The 24,491-nt window shown below is 41.0% G+C and overlaps 1 protein-coding gene across 4 annotated transcripts in view; it reads left to right on the plus strand.

Annotated features, from left to right (window-relative positions):
- foxn3 (forkhead box N3) overlaps positions 1-24,491 on the plus strand; it is a 138,601-nt gene that overhangs the window by 58,503 nt on the left and 55,607 nt on the right. For all 4 annotated transcript variants that reach the window (XM_017715059.2, XM_017715061.2, XM_017715060.2 and 1 more), the window contains one exon: positions 15,623-15,759. In XM_017715059.2, coding sequence (XP_017570548.1) covers positions 15,623-15,759 — 137 coding nt within the window. The remainder of the gene's footprint in view (positions 1-15,622; positions 15,760-24,491) is intronic.

A 24,491-nucleotide genomic window follows, 5' to 3' on the forward strand; every position in this document is an offset into this window, starting at 1 on the left:
TACGTGTGTGTGTGTGTGTGTGTGTGTGTGTGTGTGTGTGTGTGTGTGTGTGTGTGTGTGTGTGTGATGTTGTTTTCATAGTTCTTGCACTGCAAAAAATAGTATCTTGACAAGTGAAATTATCTGAATTCTAGTCAGAATATCTAATATTTCCCATTTTGTGATGGCTGTGCACTTATTATAAGATTATTTATGTTATTTCTAGATTTTTTTTACCTGTTTTAAGTCATTTTATTAAGTAAAATTATCTCATTATGGCATTTACTGGTATATGATTTGTCTTGTTTCAAGCACCTTTATTTAAACAATAATTATCTGCCAATGCAGTGAGATCATTTTACTTAATAAAATCACTTAAAACAAGCAAAAAATGTTTAAATACTCTTAAAATAAGCTTTCAACAATCTCAACAGGAGAAATACTGGATACATCAACTAGATTTAAGATAATGTTGCTTGTCGAGTTGCTATTTTTTGCAGTGTATCATTGTTGTTCTTAGCCCCCTCTCAGCACTAGAGACAATCTGCCCAGCTGTATGTATATGTGTGAAAATATTGTTGATGATGTTTGGAGGATATTTAACAAAGCAGGATTTCTGAGTTTAGCCAGATAGCTTAAGCCTGTCTGATGGGGAAAAAAAGCTGAGGGACATTCCTACTGAACTATTCTCAACTTCGGGCTTATCTGGCTAATGCAGAAATCCTGCTTTGTGAAATCCTCCATTGGCCTTCTTAGTACTAGAAACACTTCCACTCAGCTGCATGTATGTTGTTGTCTAGCTTCCTTAGCACCTTAACGCTTAGTCTGTGTGAGGCTGAACTTTTGCTCTTTAACGTCTAAGATTGATCTGTTGGCACTATGACTTTGCACCATGCCTCAGTTTATTACAGTGGAACAGAATGTCTTTTGAGTATGCGTGTGTGTGTGCGTGTGTGTGTGTGTGTGTGTGTGTGTGTGTGTGTGTGTGCCTGTGTATATTTACATCTTCCGTTTTATCATCTCTGTTGGTTCCTCTTTAAGGCCAGCAGCAGAAATGACAGAGGCTTCTGGCATTTTCATTTGAAATGCCTTTGTTCTGTGTTAATCTTTTAAGACGAGGATTGACCACAAGTTACCACTGCAGAACTTGTAGTCAAGTTCCCTCTTAGACGAGGGGCATCTCAACCACTAGAAGGGCCATATTAAAAATCTCATCAAATCCGTGGGCCAGAGAACATCTGTTTTTATTTTATTCTAATTAATGTGGTACTGTAACCCAAACTGGCCACTGTTTATTCAAAATACACAAAAACTGCAACAGTGAGTAAGTTTGTTAAGGCTTGGGCTCAATTGAGTTGCAGTGCATGCTGGGGACTGTAGTGCAGTGCATTGTGATACAGGCTAATATTAATAGAAACTTAAAATACCTTCGTGTACCAGATAGGAGTGTGTCACAGTCCTCATCTGACTGTTGATATTACTGAGTAAGTAGACATCTTCAGGTGTTCTAGTCAGGTTCTACAGGAAACAAGCTAATCAGTGGTGTATGACATGGATGTGCTAAGTGTGGTGGAGCTAAGTTTTCATTAAAACTGCAAACTTTTGGAAAATGCAGTCATATGCCAATGGATACAAATTGACAGAACATGCTGAAATAAACATATTTTTGTTGAGTTTTGACATTTTTATAATTACAGTTTAAGAGAAGATGTAATAGATCTGAAAAATGATTGACAGGACTAAATCATTTCTGCCTATAGTGCCAGTAGGCCAGAATGTATGTAAGTGCAGGTCATTGTGAAACAGGCTAATATTAATAGGATGTGTCGCAGGCCTGATCTGTGCTGTGTTTGACACATGGGCCTTAGACTGACCTTTCAGATGCACTGTAGCCAGCACTAGACCTTCATCTTCACTCACTTACACACTGAAAATAACCAAAGACCAGCGCAGTCTAATGAGGAGGTCATGTGGGTTACACTGCATTGAGTTACCTTACACTTAATCTGTGGTACTCATAAGCATGAAAGGCAAGGCCATACATTTCTGGTGTTAAGTGTTAATGCGTGAACTGAGTTTTTTAGGCTACTGTTGTACATAGTAGTGAAAGTTGAGACAGATGAAGCTGACTCAGAAACGTGATTGCGGAGAGGGTTCTCATGGCTGTTGGCCGTATGCTGAGCTCGTGGGGGAGGCCATATTGCTTGCGTATAATCTCAGCATGCGGCGAGCGTGTCAGAATAAACATGGTGCGCTCACGCCAAGAGAGACCACGGAGGCTCGTGAGTGTGTGATTTTGAGGGACTGTTTCTCAGCAGGACTCGATCTGGCTGCCCTGTTCTATGGGCACGTACACATGCTCATGCACACACACACACGCACATGCACTTACTGACTCACACTCTCGGTCCTGGGCATCCTTCCGGCACAGGCAGCGCTGAGGGAGCCGGCCTTGTCTCCGTTTATCATGTCATCGCTTACTTTTGTGTCCCCGCCATCCTCAGGATGGCTGCAGCCTCTGGAAGGGAATCCGCTTTAATTAGGATTACACACTGTAGGTAATTAACAAATCATCATTTTTCTCTGTGCTCTTTTCTTTTCCATGCTGGTGGAAAAGCTTTGGTCCAGTTGAGTTTATTATTGGCAAAGTGTGTATTGAGCTCAACAGTAGAAAGAATGCAGTAGGAAAGATGATGAAGTTGAATGACATACTATGAAAAAACCCTCCCTTCATTTATTTCATTCGTTTCTCACCATTAAACATACTGTATATTTGCCAGAAAGTTAAACAGAAGCCTCACCTCCTAATATAGCATTATTTTTTAGCGTTTAGTATGTCTGTGGTTCATCAAGCCTTCTTTAGTAAAGGGAATCATCAGAGCCATAAGTTCTACATAGAATCATTTCAGGTTTAAATGGTTCTTTATTTAGTTTTCATTTCTGGTGAAATGTTTCTCCAGATTGATAGAGAATGTGATGCATATGGTTGTCTATAGCAGGGTTTCTCAACCACTGGACTACAAGTGGGACTCAAAGCACCCATTGTTGGTCCTTTTGTCACTTTGCCATAAGTATCTGTGAAAAAAACTGACTGAACTGACTTAACAATAAAAAAGAAATATTAAATGTTTTTAATAAAGTCCTGCAAAATAAGGTGCACCAAAGCAGCTTCCGCAGTTTTTTGATTCAAGCCTCTAGAACACCCCCCCCCCCCACCCCCCACCATTCCCCTTAATCTACCGCCATTCAAGCTTATGTTAGCCTGATCTGTTTATATTTTATGTTGACTGATATGTGTCATGTATTGCTGAGGTTGGCACCAAACATAACTCTGCTGTTCATTTTGTAAAAATTATATTTTTTAAGCAAAAAAGTGGAGTTTTCCTGTGGGCCTTTATGCTTTCTAATAGGTGGGCCTTGAGTAGGAAAAGGTTGAGGACAACTTGCTCTACAGAAACTTGTTGAAACATTTTGGTGCTATATAGAACCATTTCAAAAAGGTTCTGTAGAGAACCAGTCTTTTTAATAAAGAACCCTTGAAGAACCACATTTTTAAGTGATGTTGAGGTCTGTCAGTGCATTGTTCTGACAGCACCAGCAGCATCTTTCTTTGTATCTGTCTCCTTTTCTCAGTGAGGTTCTTCTTGACAGCTACACATCCTTTCAGACCCACAGTTCTGAGCTGTCTTCTCACAGTGAAATGATGGACAGAAACACCTGTGGATGATTTCAGATCTGAAGCAGCTTGACGTTCTCCTCTCTCTCAAAGATGAAAGTGCTGTTTATCTGATGGGGACAGTGTTGGTGGTCTGCCAGGTCTTATGGTTTTTGCCTAATCTGTTTATATTTTATGTTGACTGATTTGCGTCATGTATTGCCGTGGTTGGCACCAAACATAACTCTGCTGAAAATTTTGTAAAGATTGTGATTTTTAAGCATATAAGTTGAGTTTTCCTGTGGGCCTTCATGCTTTCTAGTAACAAATAGGTAGGCCTTGACTAGGAAAAGTTTGAGGACCCCTTGCCCCCCTATTTTGGTCTCTTTGAAGTGAGTAATCTTCTGTAGTGAATAATCTTCTATAGCTATCTTATAATTTTGTAGGAATGCTGTTGTAATTACTAAGGAACTAGACATGTTTAGATGTTCTAGTCAGGTTCTACAGGAAACAAGCTAAACAGTGGCAAGTGTGGAGGAGCTACGTCTTCATTAAAACTGCTAACTTTTGGAAAATAGTAATACGCCAGTGGGTGCAAATTGACAAAACATGCTAAAATAAACATATTTCTGTTGAGTGTTGAAATTTTTGTAATTACAGTTTAAGAGAAAACGTAATAGATCTAAATCATCATTTCAGCCAGTAGACCAGAATGTATGCCGCAGTAATGCAATATACAATATGGGAATTTTATTGCAGAAGTGAAAAAGGTTCTTTACTTTTATGTACATTAATAAAACAACATTTTATTCCAAAGTAATTTTGGACCTTTTTTATTCATCCCATCATCATGAAGCGCTCACAAGGGCAGCTTGTGGTAAAATAAAAACATTAAAAAATGGAATTGCTGTGGCAGAGATGATTTGTTGGGCTGCTTAAACTTATGGACCAGAAATCCCATCCCCCAAGACAATCACTGTGGGAGAGGAGACACTTGAACCCTTTGACCTTCGTAATCCACTGAGTGGTTTTGAAGGTGAGTGGGGTCATTGCTCCCATGCTGCACTTCTGTACATCCACACTAAACAGTTTTAGCAAAAGCTCCTTTTAGGAGCGAAAGAAATCACAAAAAATGATATCTGGTCTCCAAAAGGCACCTTGGCCAACCCTGCTCTATAAATCCCAGCCTTGTTAATCGTATTGTGCTCAGTATTAGGCCAGTGAGAATAGAGGTCACCGTGTCTCTGCATAGGGTGCGGTATGTTTGATTTCAGCCACAAAACATAATGAAAGAGATGAGGGTGATGAGTTAGCCAGTTAGCTATTAGTGGTTGATGACTAGAGGGATTTAGAGACCCGAGCAATGATGTTATTTCAGACACCTTGATTTATCCATGATGTGCTGGGGTGGGTCACTGCATTCTTATAGATTGCTTTTCCAAGAAAGCTCTAATGGACTTAATTTAGGAAATCAGTGCTCTGTCCAATTGATATGATGGATTGTTGACTGTCGAGGGCAGCCGACAAACCGCAGAGTAATCGAGGTTCACTGGCTTCCTTTGTCAGGCTAATTGTAGGAAAAAGAAAATAAAAGAATGTAATTAAGGAATTTTAATGTTGGAGTATCGACTGTTTTTTCTCTAATGAGAGCTCCAAAAATCCAACTTTTGGGTTCACAAACCCTATTCCAAAGTTTTTTTAGGGGATGGCAGGGCTGGGTAGGGTAGGGAGGGGGCTTTGGGGGGTGCCCGTAATGCCAAGCCTTTCATTTTGCATGGGAGCTGATAGGATTAACTGTATTGGTTATGATGGAGTGTAGCGTCTTCAGAGGCCCACGGTTCTTAGCGAGAATGAACCATTCCTCTGCCAAGACTATCAAACAGCCTTTATATACTCCACCATTGCCAGTTGCCTAGGAGACCAGTGTAATCCAAATGTTTCTCTCTCCCTCTCTTTCTCTCTCTCCATCTTTCTCTCTTGCCTCAGCGCTTTCCTCTCCTCTCTTTTTTTCCTTCTCTGATTGGAGACTCTATTGACTCGTGCCATTGAGCTGGCCTTCAGACCGACACAGCAGCTGTCAGGAGATGGAAATAAATCAGAGGGAAAGTGCTCTAAAACCTATTGATTTTCCCTGATTACGGAACATTTGGAAATTTAGACCAGTGCAACCACTTCTGTGGGAGGCAAATATGAATAATCCGATGCCTCAGATGCTGGTAATATCATACACTCCAGGGACGACTGTGTCCTTGCTGGAAGTTTTACGACTTCGGTACATGCACGCACACACACGCGCACACAATCCTGCACACACAGACTGACCAGAGGGTTTTTTCCTTTTTTTGGGGGTGGGGGTGGGGGTTGGATAAGTAATTGGCATTTCATATGTTCCTTACGGGTCAATCTCCATCTGGAGTGGGAATTCAGGTAGACACATTTTAAAAAGAGCAATTTCATCCCTAAACTAAATAATCTTAATATGTTTATTAACTCCTATTAATCTCCTATTGTCATATATGCAAAAGGAAAGCTTAATTCCCAACATATTTGCACAAAATCCTTGATTTTAACCAGAATGTCACTGGAGTCACAGTCACTGGTGTTACACCATATTCATACAACACCAGTGACTGACATCACTGACATTCTGGTTAAAATCAATGTAAGAACAAACTGTAAGAACAGTATAATTTCCTAACCTATACACATGTACATGCAGATGTGTGCATGTAAGTGCAAAATGCCCTCAAAATACACCAAAGATTAACATCGCAGTTACTAACTGTATCTTATCATGCAGACTGTATGTAGCCGCACCCACTAATTCTTTGCTCATGAGCGGCAGGGTCAACAAACAAAAAACAGACGTTCAGTAATGAAGAAAGAGCGGCCTTAATAAATGAAACATTCGATAGGGATGATTTGTTCAAATACAGCTTGTGATACATTCTGTAAAACACAGACTGCGCGGGCACATTGCAGCTGCATCACTGCATGCTTTTCACTGATAAACATTTGTTCAGCATGTGTTCGAGGCTCATGGCTCAGTCTAACCACTAAATCTAATGATATTGCTTAAGGAAATCTTGCAACACAGCTTATAATACAAACTTCCACATGGTTTTAAAAGGTGGGGGAAAAATAGGCTGCTGTAAGGTCTAGTCCCATTTCTTTTTTTTCCCCCCTACCTCTTGTTTTCGAGTGTCACCTTGCCTCTTGGAAATGGGACCCTCAAGTAAAGAAGAACATTACTGCATTAACAGGCTACTAGTGCTGCTCTGCCAGTCTGCAGTGACAGCAGAGGAGGGTAAAGTTCAGCAACCTCACTGCTGGGCTATACTTACATTTAGGGAGTCATATGGCTTCAAAGAGGGGGGACAAAGAGGGGATAATAATTATTTACTATTGCCCACCCCTGGTTCTTCGGTGATATGAAGATATGAAGTCAGCTATGTAGCCTATATGCCAGCATCTTGTTCTCATTGTCCCATTCCACCTTAAATAGTGCAGCAGTTCAGATGCGTGAGGTGCCAGAATGTAGCTGCTGCACCATTTAAGATGGAACGGGAAATCAGCAATACTACTATCGATTTTTTTTGCTTCTTTTGAAGAAAAGGACATTAATACATTAAAACGACATAAAACGAATAAAGATAATACAATGGTTATTGTAATTTTTAACAGAGAAAATATTTACATTTGTAGGTTTCTTTGTTTGCTTGGTCACATTTGAAGGGCCATGTAGCCCTAACATTTTGCCCTTCCTCTCTATCTCAACTGAAATCAAGACAACCTAACCCCAGGCGTGAGCATGCAAAACAGAGGGGTGAGGGCTAAGTGGTAGGGGCGAGGGGTGAAATGGGATTGGGCCTAAATCTAGTGGCATATATAATCAGCCACATGTGTAATCTCCACCCACTTTTTGTGCAGTCCTACTAAGTTTTGCACCACCATCTAATAAATGCATATGCATGAAAAAGAGAAGCTCATCTTGCTCTTCGTGCAAGTTGGGCATTTAGGCTTGTGCACCAGTTTTGCACATAATGTGCAGCCATTTCAGGCAGTTTTGGGCCTTGTGAAGCCAGAACTACTCTGGGCTAGATATGCATACAAGTTCAGGTGTGTCACAAAATGTGTTGTGTTGTGATCGCAGTATGCCTAAATTTAATATTCAATTTATTCAGTTTGCAGCTGTTAAAAGAAATACCACAGTATTAAACTGCTCGCTCATGAGGCGCAGGGTTTAAAAGGTGTAATGAATTTATGGCCCTGACAACAAGCTTGGGAAAAAAACAGAAAATGATGAAGAGATAGCAATGTTAATAAATTAAGTTCCTTCCACCCAAAACACTCTACTTGGGTGTTAATTTATTCCAGCAAAGAGTTTGTGAAAGCTCAGAGTTTGTGAAATGATAACCTGAACTGCAGGGGGGATACCAGCGGCAGCATCACAGCATATTTTACACTGCGTTTTCTTACACATACGAACATCTGGTCCTGATAGTTTAAACAGTTTTATACCTATGCTACATATTCTTTTAGCACATGCTCGAGGCTTGTGTCTCCATCTAAATTGGTTTGAAAAGGTTCAGGAAATCGATGCAAAATCAGCCACCAAAAGTTTCTCAAACTTTAGTAAATTGAGCAGAATATGTTTTCAGCTGCATGTGTAATGTCTCCACCCACTTTTTGTGCTATCTTCCCATGTTGTGTTTGAGAAATGATCCAAGGACACTTCAAAAGTATCAGACAATAACACACACACACACACACACACACACACACACACACACACACACAACTCTACATTTCCAACAGCTAGCAAGAGGGGATTATAATGACCACAGTATAGAGTCACTTGGCTAGCCTGAAAAGAGTCCAGGGGAAAGTGTCACTCTATAACTAAGGTGTATCACACAAGCAGGCAGATTAGGAAGCCTCGAAGCCCAGACATGCACGTAGCTGCGATGTAGTGACGCTTAGGCAGCCAGCCCAAGAGGCCTCGTAGCTGCGGCGTAGCGCTGCTCACGCAGCCGAGCACTACCGGTCCAGACAGCCCCACAGCTACAGTGCAACGTCATCCAAGCAGCTGGTCCAGGCAGCCATGTATCTGTGATGTAGTGTCGATCAGGTCCCCAGGCCAGGCAGCATCGTAGCCGCAGTATAGCTTCACTCAAGCGACCGGTCCAAGCAGCGTCATAGCTGAGACGTAGCATCACTCAAATGGCCAGCCTGGTGGAAAGTCACTCTCAGCTGCTATCTCGGTGGAATGAAGGCAAACTCCTCAGCCAGCCAGAGAAACATTAAAACATACACACAAACAGTACAAAACAAAACATACGAAAAACCGATGTACAACGGAACAAACACACATGCAAAATTTTAACAAAAATGCAGTGACGGTATTTCAAAGTGTCCATGGTAACAATATTGTGAGTGTTAACTATCGCAGTAATACCTTATTACTGAATAGTGGCTGGTAGCTTATCAGTTCAAATCAACCAATAAGTGTAGTTTCATGCGAAACTCTCACTTTTTAATGATCTCAAAAGAAATTGACTTCACTAAGTTCCTCTCATTGTAGGTTTTTCTCCAGGGCTTGTGGCTCTCGATTTATGATCCTTTGGTAATTAGAATTGATTGTCTTTGTTTAATCCTGACAATTTTTACCCAATGACTGAAGACAAAGATGCTTGTGCCAATACTCCAGCCTTTTGCACTGTATGAGAAGCTTTATCTCTTTCCCTAAGGAAAGACTTCCTCTGAAGATTAGTGCTGCTTTTACTCTGGCTTCCTGATTCATTCTTTTTTTTTTTTGCTGTTATTGTTCTTGTTCTGCAAGTTCTTTAACTGCTGCTCTTTCTGCTTCATTGCTTACTTTTTTCCTTCCCCTACAATTTTTCCCCTTTTTTCATCCATCAGAATGTTTGCACACAGCAATTTGTCCATACGCCGTGTTTTAGGATTGAATTTCATGGTGTCATGTTCCCTTGCATTAAGCCCAGATATGGTTTAAAACACGATGATGAAAAGTTGACAAGTTAATTATGCAGACAATGTCAGTTTGATCTAAAAATACATGCGTTTACTGCTTCTGGAGGAAATGGGGTTCTTTGCTAAAAAGACCTTTCCATCTCAGAAAGATGTAATATTAAGTGTCGAGGCTTATCGTTCAGTTTAATTTCTTCTGCAGGTTCTGATCTCTGTGTGATAGTATTAACATCATTTTCACTTTTTTTATCTCTTTTTTGTCATATTTTATTGAGCACTGTGTTTTAGCCAGCAGTAAGTCAGTGATTTAGATATTTGACAGATATAGATATTGAACCAAGTGATGTGAAAGTTTGAATTATTGTGTTCAGCTGTAGTAGATATGCACATTAATATTACTACTGCATCCACACAGGGCTGTTTCTTGCTATAAGTGGGATGGATAGTCGCTTAGGTCAGTGGTTCTCACACCAGCCCTCAGGGACCCTCAGATGGCCCACATTTTTGTTGTGTCCCTGTGTGTTGCGAGTAAGGTTGGCGCAGAAATCTGGACAGTGTAGGGATCCCTGAGGACTGACCGAAGAACCATTGAGCCACAAGGGACGCTGTAAATATGCAGTTGTTTTTTTTTCTTTTCAGGTTTATGTCCATCATGATGTTGGCAGAAAGATATCTTATAGCGATATTATTGATGGCATGACTGATGTTTATAAAAAGCCTAGAAGGCAGAAATGATGCACACACTATTTAAACATATTGTAATTTTATTGATTTTTATTTAGAATTCACGTTTGATATTATTTAGGATTTGACATTATTTGTATAGCCATTTTGATGCATTTCACACAAAAGCTATACTGGCCCCTTGCCCGAAAATATACACTATATCCAGAAACCCTATTTAATTAGTGAATTCAGCTAGCCCACAAACCCACCTGTGCATAAATTTGTGTTTCTGTACATGTTATCTTTGTGATAATACAGCCCAGATATACGGTTTAAATATTTCCAGAATCTGTAGACTTCCCCTTTTGATTCCATTTTATTGTGTTTGGCTCACATGCAGAGTTTTGAGGCTATGAAGACTGAAATACACATCATCTACCTCTCACAATGTGCGATTGGTGGATTTGTGTGTCCACCTAGATTTTGAGTGAAACTGACCAATGGACACTCACCCACCACATCAGAAACCCTTCATTCTTCATTCTGTTAACATCAGAGAAACATGTGAAATGACATGCAAAGAGCTTACAGCCACTGAAGTTGCTGCAGTGGTTTTGGAAAGTAGCAGTTACGGAGCATTTTGATATATATGAAACATATGGGTATCATATTACATACAAATAGCTTTAAGGATGAATTTAAGAGGATATGCTCAGTTGCACACAAACCAGTGCCATATCATCTACAAAGAACAGCATTGATCAATTGAATAGATTGCTCTTAATGAATTAACAATGGCACCCAGTGTCACTGATGCAAAGCACCACTCTTTTTTCCTTGTGTCATTTCCATGATCAAAACCTTCACTACCACCAAGTTCTGGAGGTCCTTCACATCTAAGACCAGGTGTCCCCAGGTGTGTTTTAACAGCTCTCTAGTTAATTGTTGTCCTTTTGTGTCTGTCTTGGAATTTATTATGCATTTTTTCTTGGTTCTTTTCCATTCTTGCATACAAAATACTATGATTACAGTGGGGTTTGGATAAGAGTCCATCCAGTATTGTTTAGGGCCCACGAATGTTCAAAATAGGCCCTGCATCCACTGACACTGAAACGGCAGCTATTAGCATTCTCCTATTGATGAATCCCTAATCAATAAACGTATTACATTTTTCAAGCTCATTCCCCTACGATCTTAATTAGGGTGGCAGTTTGCTGTTTCTTCATTTCGCATCAGATCTATCTGCAAAATTAATTTATCCCTCAAGTGCATCCTCTCCCATCTCGTTTTAGAAAACGCTGAGTCTGTCAAACAGGTCTGGAAAGCATGCATATGCACGGACATCTGTGCAAGGCCTATTTTGCACGCCTTGTTTTTTTTTTCTTTTTTATGGTGAGCTAGTTTATTGCTTTTTTCCGTTTCATTTTTCACCATCAATCGGGAAGCCATGATGATGCAGACGGCAGGGGGATACATTACTTTCTTTTGGTACGCAGGTGTAAATGGAGTAGAATCTGCCTAATCTCACTGCTAGTCCAAATCATTAATCTAGCAATTCAGCATAATAGAGAAATTGCAGTTTGTATGTATGATAGGTTATTTCATTTATCTTGAATATAGTTCCATCCAAACCCTGGTGATAGATGCCCTGTGACGTTCTGAGTGACAGTGAAAGTGGCTGCTGTCTCGGACACCAGAGGACAGAATCATAGGGGGATACTCACATGGCACCCACTTGAGACGCTAGGGTTTATTAAAGCTTCAGGCAGCCAATTTTTGAGCTTGACTCTTTTTTTGGGTTGCTTGGGCTGCAGGCTTGATGATTTTGAATTTGTCATAGCGAATTGCAGTAAACACAGGCTGATCTTTGATTTGCTCATAAGTTTTATGCAGACTTTCAATTTGAATTCCAGCTTTTCCACTAAAAAAAGTTTTGAGAAATATAAACTGAGTAGGGCGCTCTTGAAATTACACATAATTGCGCTCCGTAAACATCCGTATCATATCTGATGATGGTGTGGGGGCCATAAATGTGTTGGCTGAGACTGCTGAAGAGGAGCAAATTTGAATACATGATGTTAATTATGTTCTATAAGAAAAATGCACATCACAAATCAGCTTTACTGTGCCAGATTCACTTGTGCAACTAGTTTGCCTTGAATGGCTCCATACAAATCACCCTGAATGCTGCGCTCAGAACTTTTCCCATGTTACTGAGACTTGTTATTGGGTAGTAGGCATATAAGGGATACTGTCACAGGGTCGGGAAAACAAACTCAGAACACTTGCCTTCTTCTGACCGCACATTCTTCTACCCACCTCACTCTTAAAAATAGATGCCAAAAAGGTTTGATGTCATAGAATAACCACTTTTAGTTAGGGTCTTTAAAGATGTGAGATGTGACTGAGAGGAAAAGTACTGTACCAATTAAAGGTTCGTTTTTCAACCATACATTCAGACCACAAACCATTCAAGAGTCTTCATTTTTAGTGTGGTTTGGCCCTGATGGCTCTCTAAGGTCAACAGGTTACCCTGAATAGTGCTCCACGAGCTGCTACACGTGTTATTGAGCCTTTAATAACAAGTTATTGGGTGTTAGGTATATGAGAATATTGTTACTGGATCTAGAAAGCCCAGAAAGTGTGACCATTTCTAACCACACAGTTGCTTTGCCCACTTTTGTTTAGACCAGTCTGGGGTAGATATATAGCTGTAGTAATAATTATGTCCTGACTGCTGGTGTTTGTGCTTTTGCGTCTTTCTGCATTTGAAGTTGCATTTAATTGAGCTTCATAGATATCTTTATCATATTGGTGATGATGTCAGGGTTGTAAACGTAATGCTTGAAACTAGGCCAGTAACCAAACACCTATTCTGGTAACCATTTGGAAAATAGCCATTGTAAGTAGTAAAACTGGGAGGGAGGTATTTTTCCTTAGTTTTACATCTAATTTTTATTTTTCCACAAAATGTTTTCAGACTTTTTCTTTTGACAATTTTGTGATGGTTCCTAACAGTGAAGCACAGTGATATTCTTTGTTAAATACAAGAACAGAAAAGCACAGTTGAGTGAAAGTTGTAGTGTACTGTCATCTGTAATTTGGCTATGAATTTGTAATTGTTCAAGTAATAAAGAACAGAACTGCAGACGTCAGCATCAAGAACTTGGCTGCTTAGCCTGATGCAATTTTGTCCAAGGCTGTTTTGCCTGATGTCATATTTTAAGAGAGTTGATACATGAAAAGCTGTTATTGTCTGATGTGTGAAACCTGATGTTGAGGTCTTGAGATGTCATCAAAAGTGCTCTATAAAACAGTCTTTTGTGCCTCCCAAAGTAAAGTGGTACACAGTGACCCTCCAGCCATCGTCTAGGTGTGTTCAACCAGCCCAGCTCAACAGCTGCATTTTCATCAGTGATCAATTTCATCTGTGCCTGATACAGCAAATGTGGTTTGGGTGTACATGTTAAAAAGTTCAATTATGTTCACTAGTGTTTTGTTATGATTTGCCTGAAATTTGAATACATGGTGTTGATTATGTGCTAAACAAATGGCACCATGAATCAGCTTTGCTGTGCTAGATTCTCTGTTTGGTCCCTGAAGAAGAAGTAAAGAGAGAGGATGAAATAACAATAACAGTAATAAGCATAAGAAGAATGATAACAATAACACTTAACAGTGGACAAACTGGACATACAGGACAGACAAACGCAAAAACTTAACAAAACAAAAAGCAGTAATGCCCCCTTTTGTAATCATAACATGAGTAGTTATCAAATCCTATGTAGGGGTTTAAACCCTATCCTGATGAGTTAGGAGAGAGGAATCCGCTATCAATATATTGTAAAAACTGTGACCAGGTTTCCTTGAAAGATTTTGTGTTATTTTTGAAGTTTGCTGTAAGTCTCTCCGGGTTACAGTGATCTGTGAGGAGGTTAAGCCAAAGCTTTATTGAAATTTTGGTTCTGTCCTTCCAGTTCAGCAGTATAACTGTTTTGGCAATGGTAAGTGATATGAATATAAAGGATTTGCTTGACCACTTCTGACTGCATATTCCCCTGCCTACTTCAACCACAGAAAAATGAATTGACTGTGTACATGCAAAACACAATCATAACAAAATATAATGCAAAAAAGTCACATGCCAGCACCCACTTGTTCACAGGTTGTACATAAAAAACACACCTTGATATTTTTGGGAAGGTACAAGAAATGTCCAAAAATCCCAAAATTGTTTTCATTAGTTACATAGAAAACAGCAAAAATGTAATTTAATTACTTGAATCACTACACAAATATGAATGTAGTTGAACTACCAGCAAACTACTGCAAAATGAAGTTAAACTACTGGTTTAATTACAGGTAGTTCACTACTCCCCAACACTTTCATCCTCCTTGCTGCTAATGAGTCTGGAAAACATTGCTTTGTGAATAATATTAAGCACTGTGTATGTGGGAGTAGAAAAAACCTAGAAAGCTTGACCACTTCTGACCCTACCCACTTCACCCACTCTTAAAAATAAAGGTGGCAAAAATGGTTCTTGATGCTATAAGGAAAAACACTTTTGCTTCCCTAAAGAGCCTTTCAGTATAAGGAAACTTTTTTAAATCCTGAAGAACCTCCGGTTAATATTAAAGTTCCAGAACAATAAAAGGTTTTCATCATCCAGGCCAAGAACCTTTATTTTCAAGAGTGTGGTTTACCCCTAGCACTGAAACCTCAACAAATCACCCTGAATGTTGCTGCTTTCGAGTCTGGAAAACACTGCTGTGTTTTTGAGGAATAAAATTAGGCGTTAAGTATGTGGGAGTAGAAAACAAAAACCTATAAAGCTTGACCATTTCTGACCACACAGTCCCCTACCCACATCAACCCACTTCTGAAAATAAAGGTGGCAAAAATGGCTCTTTGGGGCGATGCTAGAAAAGCACCAAGTTTGGTTCCCAAAATAGCCTGTCAGGTTGAAGAAGCTTTTTTAAAATCCTCAGGAACCTCCATTTAATGTAAAGGTTCTGGAACAATGAAAGGTATTTCCAAGAAACCGATCATCCAAGCCAAGAACCTTTATTTTTAAGAGTGTGGTTCAACCCTAGCACTGAAACTCCAACAAATCACCCTGAATGCTACTGCTTTTAAAGGATAATATGAGGTACTGGATGTCTAGGATGTACAGTTATTTGATCTGGAATACAAAACCCCAGAAAGCACGGCCACTTCTGACCACACATTCCTCTACCCACTTCTCTTCAGACCGGCCTCTGGTCGAGATGTTTCTGTGGTAGTCTGTCCTGACTGGCGGTGTTTGTACTTTTCTGTCTTTCTCTCTGCAGAGTATTGGTAAGGGCTCCCTGTGGTGCATAGACCCGGAATACAGACACAATCTCATCCAGGCGCTGAAGAAAACGCCTTATCATCCCTACTCCCAAGTGTTCACCACGCCTCCCACCTCTCCTCAGGCATATCAAAGGTAAGCAAGTGCCTGGCTGACGATATCGATCCTCATACCTCTCCGCCTCTCCTTCTCTCTCTGTCTCCCTCTCTCGTGTGTGCGCTAACAGGCCGTGTTAGCGCCCGTGTCTGCAGGCAGGGAAAGGCTGAGCGGAGCTGTCAGAGAGCCGCCCGGCACTGGGCTTTCTGAGCTGCTGCTGCTGCCTCGCCGCTTCATTTCATTTAGATCCAGCTAACAGGTCCGCACGCTCCCAGCCACTCGACTGTGCAAGACAGAATAATTGCTTTACTGTAAAACCTAAACTGGCATATCATCCTTAACAAAGGATATGGAACAAATGGGCAGGCGGTTGGGTGGCTGGAGAGAGGAAATGGAGATAGGTGTTCCTAAAGAGGCTGAATCAAATCAGACAGCTCTAGTTACAGCGCCAGAGGGAGGGGGAGAAGGCTGAGCATGGTGGAAGAATCGGGTGCTCTTTAGGCAAATAGAGTGCCGTGATTTTACAGTGTTTTTGAGTGTCAGTAATTTTAAGTTTTGTTAAAAATAAGTACATCCTCTACAGCACGGGTGTCAAACTCAACCACTAGAAGGGCCCAATTAAAAAATCTCAACAAAGCCATGGGCCAGAGAACATCTCTGTTACATTTATTTTTAATTAACATTTTGCTATAATCCAAACTGACCACTATTTATTCAAAATATGCAAAAAGTGAAATATATTGAAGTAGACCGCAAAATATTACATGAATGCTTGAAATATTCAATATTTAAATCTTCCCAGGAGCTCAGTCTTTTAAACCCATTTGCTTGAACTGGACACCTGGCATCCTTGCTTTACTGCAAGTTCATTAAGACTTGGGCCCAGTTGCTGAGCTGCTGAGCTGAAGTCATGTGTTTATATTGGCTGAATGCAGTTAGTAGTTTGGTGATATGACTGATGTAGAATTGTGTAGAACTGAGGAGAAACCACTGTCTCATAGACTGTTGTTGGTGTTGGAGAGTCAGAGCACACAATACATTGCAGTGCATGCTGGGGACTATAGTGCAGTGTATTGTGAAACAAAACCTAATAGAAGTTCAAAATACTTTTACGGGTTAGATAGGATTTGCTGGAGGGCCTGATCTGGCCTGCGGGCATTGTGGTTGACACATGGGCTCTACAGAGAACACAAACAACTTAATGCACAACGTAATGGATAATTTAATATATTGGGAAAAAAATAAAACACAATGTGGCATGTGTGACGGTTATGGCACAGTTTAGATTTCATGTTTTGCAAATTTGTTAAAAACAGATAAAGCAACTGAAACTGTGCTCTACGTTTTTCAGGAGAATGACATGCTTAAATTTGTTCCCGGTAGAGGATGTGTAACTTATTTTCACTCAGAAAATCAACAGAACACTAAATATGAGCAGGGGTGTTCATGGTTATGACCATATGAGGAGCAAAGCATGTCTTGAAGACATTTCTATTTCTATTTTATCCATTTTTTCATTTTTTATTGCAAACTTTGATGATATTCCCCACAATTTCTGCGACTGGTATTGGTGTGCATAGTTTAGGAGTCTGAATATTTCCCATATTTGTGATGATTTTTGGGCCTTGTTTGTTATATAGCAGTCATAATAAATTAAGCAAGACTTTGGGGTGGTTAACAATTCACAGTTGTCTCTCTCACTTTGCCTTTTGGTTTTATTGTCACAACTAAGTTCAGTTTTTAATTGTCTATTCTATAGCCTGGATTAAAACAATTGTTTTTTATTTGTTATCATTAGATAATTTGAAAATGCTCGCTGCCCAATAAAAATGGTACAAAACTACTTGATAAAATCACTTACATTAAAGGTTAAGAATATTTTTCCTTCTCATATTGAGTTATCATTTCAGACCTTTTTTCAGGGGTTTTGTCTCTACAGTGGCAAATTTCAACTTGCACTCTAACATGAAGATCATCAGAAATGATCATTCTCACAAAAAGAAGCCCACTGCCCATCTGTTGTGAACTGAAAGTGGCATTTGTTGCTGCTTTCCTCATGTTTTTTTGCTGACATGATACATTATTTTGTTTAACAAACAGAAAAAAGCGAGTAAGAATTGTGCTCCTGGCTTTTCTTTCAACCACTGAAATTAAGAGCTCATTATGATTGATTTTCGCTTTTAATTCAAAACTTCACACTCCTGGGTTGGGGAGAGAGTTTGGGTGGTTTGGGTAGAAATAGAGCTAGTGTTAGGAGAGGGAGAGGAGTTTGTGTTTTGTATTTGGACGTTTTTATTTATCATCCTGTCACCTGAGCTGCTCTCACACAGCTCTAGTTTTCAGTGTTCAGCAGCTAGAAAAAAGCTCCGCTGCCTGCATGCTGGTGCCTCGTCAATGTAAAAACCCCTGCAGCTCAACAAAACGACGCTCAACGAGGTCACCTACTAAAAAGTCACTGTCTAGGTGAACTGCTGCAGGAAGTGGAGCTGCACATTCTGCCTAATTCTGCAGTGTAGATGCTTCTCCTGAAAGCTGAAGTGATGAATTTCACACCTCGCTAAAATCAGACTGATCTCAAAAAGTCAAACATTTCCTGAGTATTTGTTCTGATATCTGTGTTGTCCTGTCTGCCTGTCTCTCTCTCTCTCTCTCTCTCTCTCTCTGTCGGCTTCTCTCTCTCTTTCTCTGTCTGTCTCTCCCTCTCCCTCTCTCGCTCTCTCTCTCTCTCTCTCTCTCTCTCTCTCTCTCACTTTCTCCTCTTTTCTCTCCTCCGCCTCTCCCACCTGCTGTCCTTCTTTTTCAATCTTTCTCAATCTCTCTCCCCCTCACCCTCTCTCTCTCTCTCTCTCTTTCTATTTCTTTCTCTCTTCTCCTCTCTCTGTCTCTCAATCTTTTTCTCTTTCTACTCCTGCCTTCTGTCTCTCAATCTCTCGCTCCCCCACCACCCTTCTCTCTCTCTATCTGCTTTGTGAGTGCCATTGGGAAGTCATCAGTAGCAGGTGATGAGGGCTGCCTGGCTCTGGCAATAAAATGGAATGATACTTCACAATATTTGAAGACATCAGGAGACGCATGCATGTGGATACATACACAGCCACTAAAGTAGGCTTTTATCATTTGAGAAATATCACTGAAGTTCGGCCTTTTCAGTCTCAGACCGAAGGAGAAAAACTTGTTCATGCATTTGTTACAAGCAGAGTTGATCACTGTAATGATCTTCTAACTGGGCTTAATAAGAAAACAATCCATCCCTTACAGTTCATACAAAATGCATCCGCATCCTAACAAAAACAAAACAGAGAGATCATTTCATGGTTTTAAAGAACTTTACTGGCCGCCTGTATCATTCAGGATAGATTTTAAAGTTCTACTACTAGTTTTTAAGGCTCTAAATAACCTTAAAGCTCCACTTACTTATAATAATAATAATAATCATAATTATTATTATTATTATTATTGTATACAATTTCATATTTCAGGTTTGCTTTTTGAGTACATTTGTCAAATACAAAAATGCGAAACACTATTTGCTCACTTAAAATAAAGAAGGCAAAATGGATTGTTTTAAAAAACCTTTCTCGAGATAAGAGTTAAAAGAACCTCCACATGATGAAATGGTTTAATACCAGTTAAAAGTTTCTCCACGAATATCCAGGCCAAGAACCATCAGGAACATTTGTATAAGTACTAGGCAACTTGAAAGCTTCATCTAAAGCTCTTAAACGAAACATGCAGTTGGTCAGTGTTGTTAAAGGACTGACAAAACCCACATTATGATATCACCCACCCTTAACTAGACTTCAGTAAAAAAAAAAAAACCACTATAAACTTTCAATCCAATTTTTTGGAGAAGAAGGCGCTGCACTCTTGCTTTTCACAGCACTTATATACTATGTTGGCTTAGCTTTGGAGATGTTCATCTACAGTGTGCTTGTTTTTGTGATTGTGTATGTTGGTCTGTCATGCTAATGTACTTTTTAGGGGTTGTTTTTTTTAGCATGTATGTGTGCGGGGACACACTGTGGCTTGGCTTCCTCTCCTGCTCTCAGGCCAGATGGTGGATCTGCATGTAGCAGCGTGTAATAAAGTGTTTATCTGGCCACTGCGGCTCACAGGAAGCAGAATGGAGCTTTTTATAGCATTCCTCGGGTTCACACAAATCAGCTGAGTCATACACAGCCACTCTCCACTCTTTTACTCCTTTCTGATCAGCTTAAAATGGACCCTGGGTTTATTTTTCTCACTTCTAAAACGTCACACAACAATGACAGCGGGATAAAAAAGTAGGTTTTAGTCGGAGAACCATACACACAGATTTGGGATTTAGACACTGAAGCTGACGAGTCGTCCACTCTTACTGTAGATGGGGATTAATATGGATGAGAAAAGAAATTTAAAATGCTATTTATTTCATCGCTGTGTTTGTATTTGGGCATGGAGCCACCCTTCAGCCCTCTGGTCCTGTGAGCTCTGCCAGCTCTATGGGGAGAGAGAGAGAGAGAGAGAGGGAGAGAGAGAGAGAGAGAGAGAGAGAGAGAGAGAGAGAGAGAGAGAGAGAGAGAGAGAAGAAATAGGTAGAGAGAGGGAAAGAGATTGGGAGATATAAGAAAGAGAAAAAAAGGTAATTGGGAGAAAGAGAGAGGGAGAGTGAAAGAGAAAGAGACAAGAAAGAAAGAGGAGAGTAAAAGTGAGAGAAGGAAAGAGAGAATAGGAGGGAGAGATCAAGAGAAAGGAGAAGAGAGAGTGGTGGGGAAAGACAGAAAGGGAGAGAATGAGAGAGATGGATAATGAGAGAGAGAGAGAGAGAGAGAGAGAGAGGGAGGGAGGGAGATAACTGGTGCTGATTAAATGGAGGAGTGTAGAGCAGGCCCAGACACATTCACATTCCTTAACACACTAACAGTACAGCATCAGAGAGAGAGAGAGAGAGAACAGGTGGAACAGCTGGGCCCTCCGAGTCCTACTGCATGTTTGCCCTTGCAAGGTTATTAGCGTGATGGTCACCATGGCAACAGGAACGCCTCCATGGTAACACGTAGCCGAGACAGGTGCAGTTGCATCACAGGGCTATTTGTTGCCTGGCAAAAGGACAGGCCATTAGCGCTAGAGAAATACGCTATCGCCCTGGCAACACGCAACTCTCCATGGCAACAGCAGATGGCTTCGAGCCTATTTTAGGGTTTTTCTGTACCTGCTTTTGTCTGTCTTCATAAAAATTCACGGACGCGTGAATTATCGGAGATGACAACTGGAGGTCCAGTAGCTTTAGGAGATTAATTTTAAATGGGACTCTGTGAATTGAAAGAGCAGAAAGAAAGGGGATGGGGGGGTGGTGGGGGACACCAACGCGCTGAGACAGACCTGCAGCTCATGCTGAATAGCTGTCCTCTCTGTCCTCTGGGCAAAGAAGAAAAACTGAAAAAAAACAAACCAAATAAATCACATCATTAGCGTATAAAAGCTTTTTGCCCGGTTTTGTGATCGTGTTTGTTCCATGTTCTCTCTCAGGGCAAGTGCAAGACTTCGCTGTGGGCTTTCATGTGTCTGTGGTCCATGCATGTGCCTGACCTCCCAGGTTGCCTTGATCCATCCGCAGCACTAAACTGCAGCCCTTCACATAAAGCCTTACAGAAATGGCCTTGTTAAATGATAGAGCTTTTATATCTGCCACCAGCTCTCCCTGGTGAGTGCATACTCAGCCTTCATCTCTTCTCTTCTCTTCTCTTCTCTTCTCTTCTCTTCTCTTCTCTTCTCTTCTCTTCTCTTCTCTTCTCTTCTCTTCTTCCTTTCGCTTCTCTCTTTCCTTTATCCTTTCGCGTCTCTGGTCCTCTTCTCATCTCATCTCCTCTCTTCTTCCTTTCCCTTCTCATCTCGTCTCGCCTTGCCTTCTCTTCTCTTCTTTTCTCTTCTCTTCTCTTCTTCCTTTCACTTCTCTGCTTGTTCTTTTCTCTTTCCTTCTTCCTTTTGCATCTCTTCTCCTCTTCTCTTCTCATCTAGTCTCCTCTCTTCTTTCTTTCCCTTCTTGTCTCGTCTCGCCTTCTCTTCTCTTCTTCCTTTTGCTTATCTGCTCTTCTTCTTTTCTCTTCTCATCTCCTCTCTTCTTCCTTTCGCTTCTCTTCTTTTCTCCTCTTCTCATCTCGTCTCCTCTCTTCTTCCTTTCTCTTCTTGCCTCGCCTTGCCTCTCTTCTGTTCTTCCTTTCGCTTCTCTTCTTCTCTTCTCTTCTCATCTCATCTTCTCTCTTCTTCTCATCCCTTCTCGTCTCATCTCAACTCGCCTCTTCTTCTCTTCTCTTTTCTTTTCTTCTCGTCTCTTCATTTTTCTTGTCTTCATTTCTCATTTCTCCTATTTACTCTTACTGTCCCTTCTCTGTTCACATTTCCTTTTCTCTCCACATGTCCTCTTCTCTTCTCTTCTCTTCTCTTCTTCCTTTTTTCTTCCTTCTCTGTTCACATCTCCTTTTCTCTCCCCATGCCCTCTTCTCTTCTCTTCTCTTCTCTTCTCTTCTCTTCTCTTCTCTTCTCTTCTCTTCTTCCTTTTTTCTTCCTTCTCTATTCACATTTCCTTTTCTCTTCCCTTCTCTTCTGCTCTGGTCTGCTCTGCTCTCTTCTCGTCTCCTCTTCTCTCCTCATCAAGGACACAGCTCCCACATTAGCTACTCGGCAGCTGCAGACTGATTGGCCTGTGCGGATCATATTTCACGGTGCCATAAATGCTGAAAAGAACATTTTTTTTGTATTCAGTTTCATGGATGTGGAATCAATAGGGATTTTTGTGTTTAGCATTCACAGAATGAAACTCTGCACTGGATCAATTGTTTCCTTATATAAACTCAGTGGCTGTGTGTGAATTTTTTTCTTCTCCCCCCTTCTCCTGGGTGAATTAGAGAGAGAGGAGAAGTGTAACGGCTCTTTTGTGGGTGCTGGTAAGCAGTGAATGGGAGCGTGTCTCTGTAGATTTATTGTTCTTTGGGGCTTTTTTGTTCTTTTGGAAGTTTGTCAACAGCCCGCCTCTTTTTCCTGTGAAAGGTCCATGGAAAATGCTCCAGCTGGTTCCATGAATTTGATTCCTCCATGAGACACAGCCTTTGGCTTCAGCCTCGTTGTGTTTTGGATGCCTGCGTTTGCCCAGGGTGAACTTTAGAGCACCTTTAGCGACGTCTAGCACAGTTCCTTGGTGCTGCGGGACGTGAGATGAGTTCATCAATGGCATGCAAAGGTCAAACATCCTTTAATGAGGTTGCAAGTTTATTACAATGCAATTTGACTGGGTCAGAAGTTGTGATCAGGTCAAAGTTCAAAGCAGGTCCAGAGAGCACCACTGGGTGATTTCTCAGCTTTGGAAATTTCCTCTTCCCAAGTTTGCAAAGATTCTGCCCTGAAATTCCTTCCACTAATTGTGTGCAGTGTCCACAGCCCCTCCGGCCCCAAGAATGGCTCCATTGTGAACGGTGAGCTCGGAAGAGAAAGCTGCAGCGGCTTTCTTCGGAAACAAAAGTAAAAAAGAACGAACAAGAGCTGGGGTAGAAGCGGCGCTGGCACCAATTAGTCTCTAGATTAGGTAAAGAGGATTGTGATTGCAGGAGTAAAAAGAGAAAGTAGTGGGCAATAGGATTTGAAATGAGATTATGGAATCAAGTAAAAGGGGCTGGGCTTTTGTTTGGAAATTAATTCAGCCGTCCTGCTCAAGTCGGTGAGACATGCTGCTCCTTCAAAGCTGTTTGCATTAACGGGCCCAATCCGCAGAGCAGGGGAGTGTTAAAAATAGCTGGGGCGTACACCCAGCACGACTCCTGCCAGTGGCACATGTGGTTCGCGTGAAAAAAGCAGAAACCCAAGAGCAGAAGAATGCCTGCCCCTCTGGTGTCCAGCGGTTAACACAAATGTTAACATTTTCTGAAACGTTCTGTCGGTCTCGGATTCAAGCTCCTGCAGTTCCTACACAAACGCCAGGTTTGGCTTTTGTAAGGAATGCTGCAGTGTTTTTTTCAGTCAGAACTCGGGCTGCTGCATCTGTAGCATATGGTCGATAATCACAGACAATAGTTTGGACGCCTTTCTCTGTACAGAAAACCTGTAAACTCCGCTTATAAGCAACTCTGATGTGAAGTGCATGGGAAGAACTTCCCATTAACTTCTATTAGAAGGAGTATATTTGTGGTAATCGGCCAGATAAGATTGAACAAAGCTGTTGTATTCCTTTAATGTTTGTGAGAAGGAGCTAAGCTTAGAGGAACCGGCCTTGTTTCCCTTCCGCAGCTGGAACATGCTGATGCAGATGCGGATGGGTTGAGGGTTCCTCACGGCCCTCCCTATCCAGCCTGCTGTTCTTGCGGCTAGCTGGAAAGGACGCTTGTGTCACATGTTCCGCAGCCCTTTACTGCATATCTCAGTCCAACAATAGCCCCGCTGTAACACAGAGCACAAGCGTGGATTCCATTACTAGCTGCTTCATTGTTCTCTCCTCTAAATGTGTAAAATTTTACTGTCAAAACCAGGGGCCAAATAATTGCAGCTCCAGAGCCCATTCCCGTTTATGATGCTCATAGCACGGAGGGAGTGTAATAACAATAAAAAGCTGTTTGCATTTTTTTTGTCCGTGCAACTGATTAAAAAAGGACTTGGGTCGTCTATCACAAGGCATGTGGTGTCCATGGCAACACATACCCTAGATGTAACCTGATGCAAAGCATGTGTGCATTTGGAATATATACAGCAGTGAGGATTTTTAAAAGCTGTGTCTGTGTTCATGAAAGAGAGAGTGAGGGAAGGAG

This window comes from Pygocentrus nattereri, chromosome 10 (assembly GCF_015220715.1).
Source record: "Pygocentrus nattereri isolate fPygNat1 chromosome 10, fPygNat1.pri, whole genome shotgun sequence".
NCBI lineage: Eukaryota > Metazoa > Chordata > Actinopteri > Characiformes > Serrasalmidae > Pygocentrus > Pygocentrus nattereri.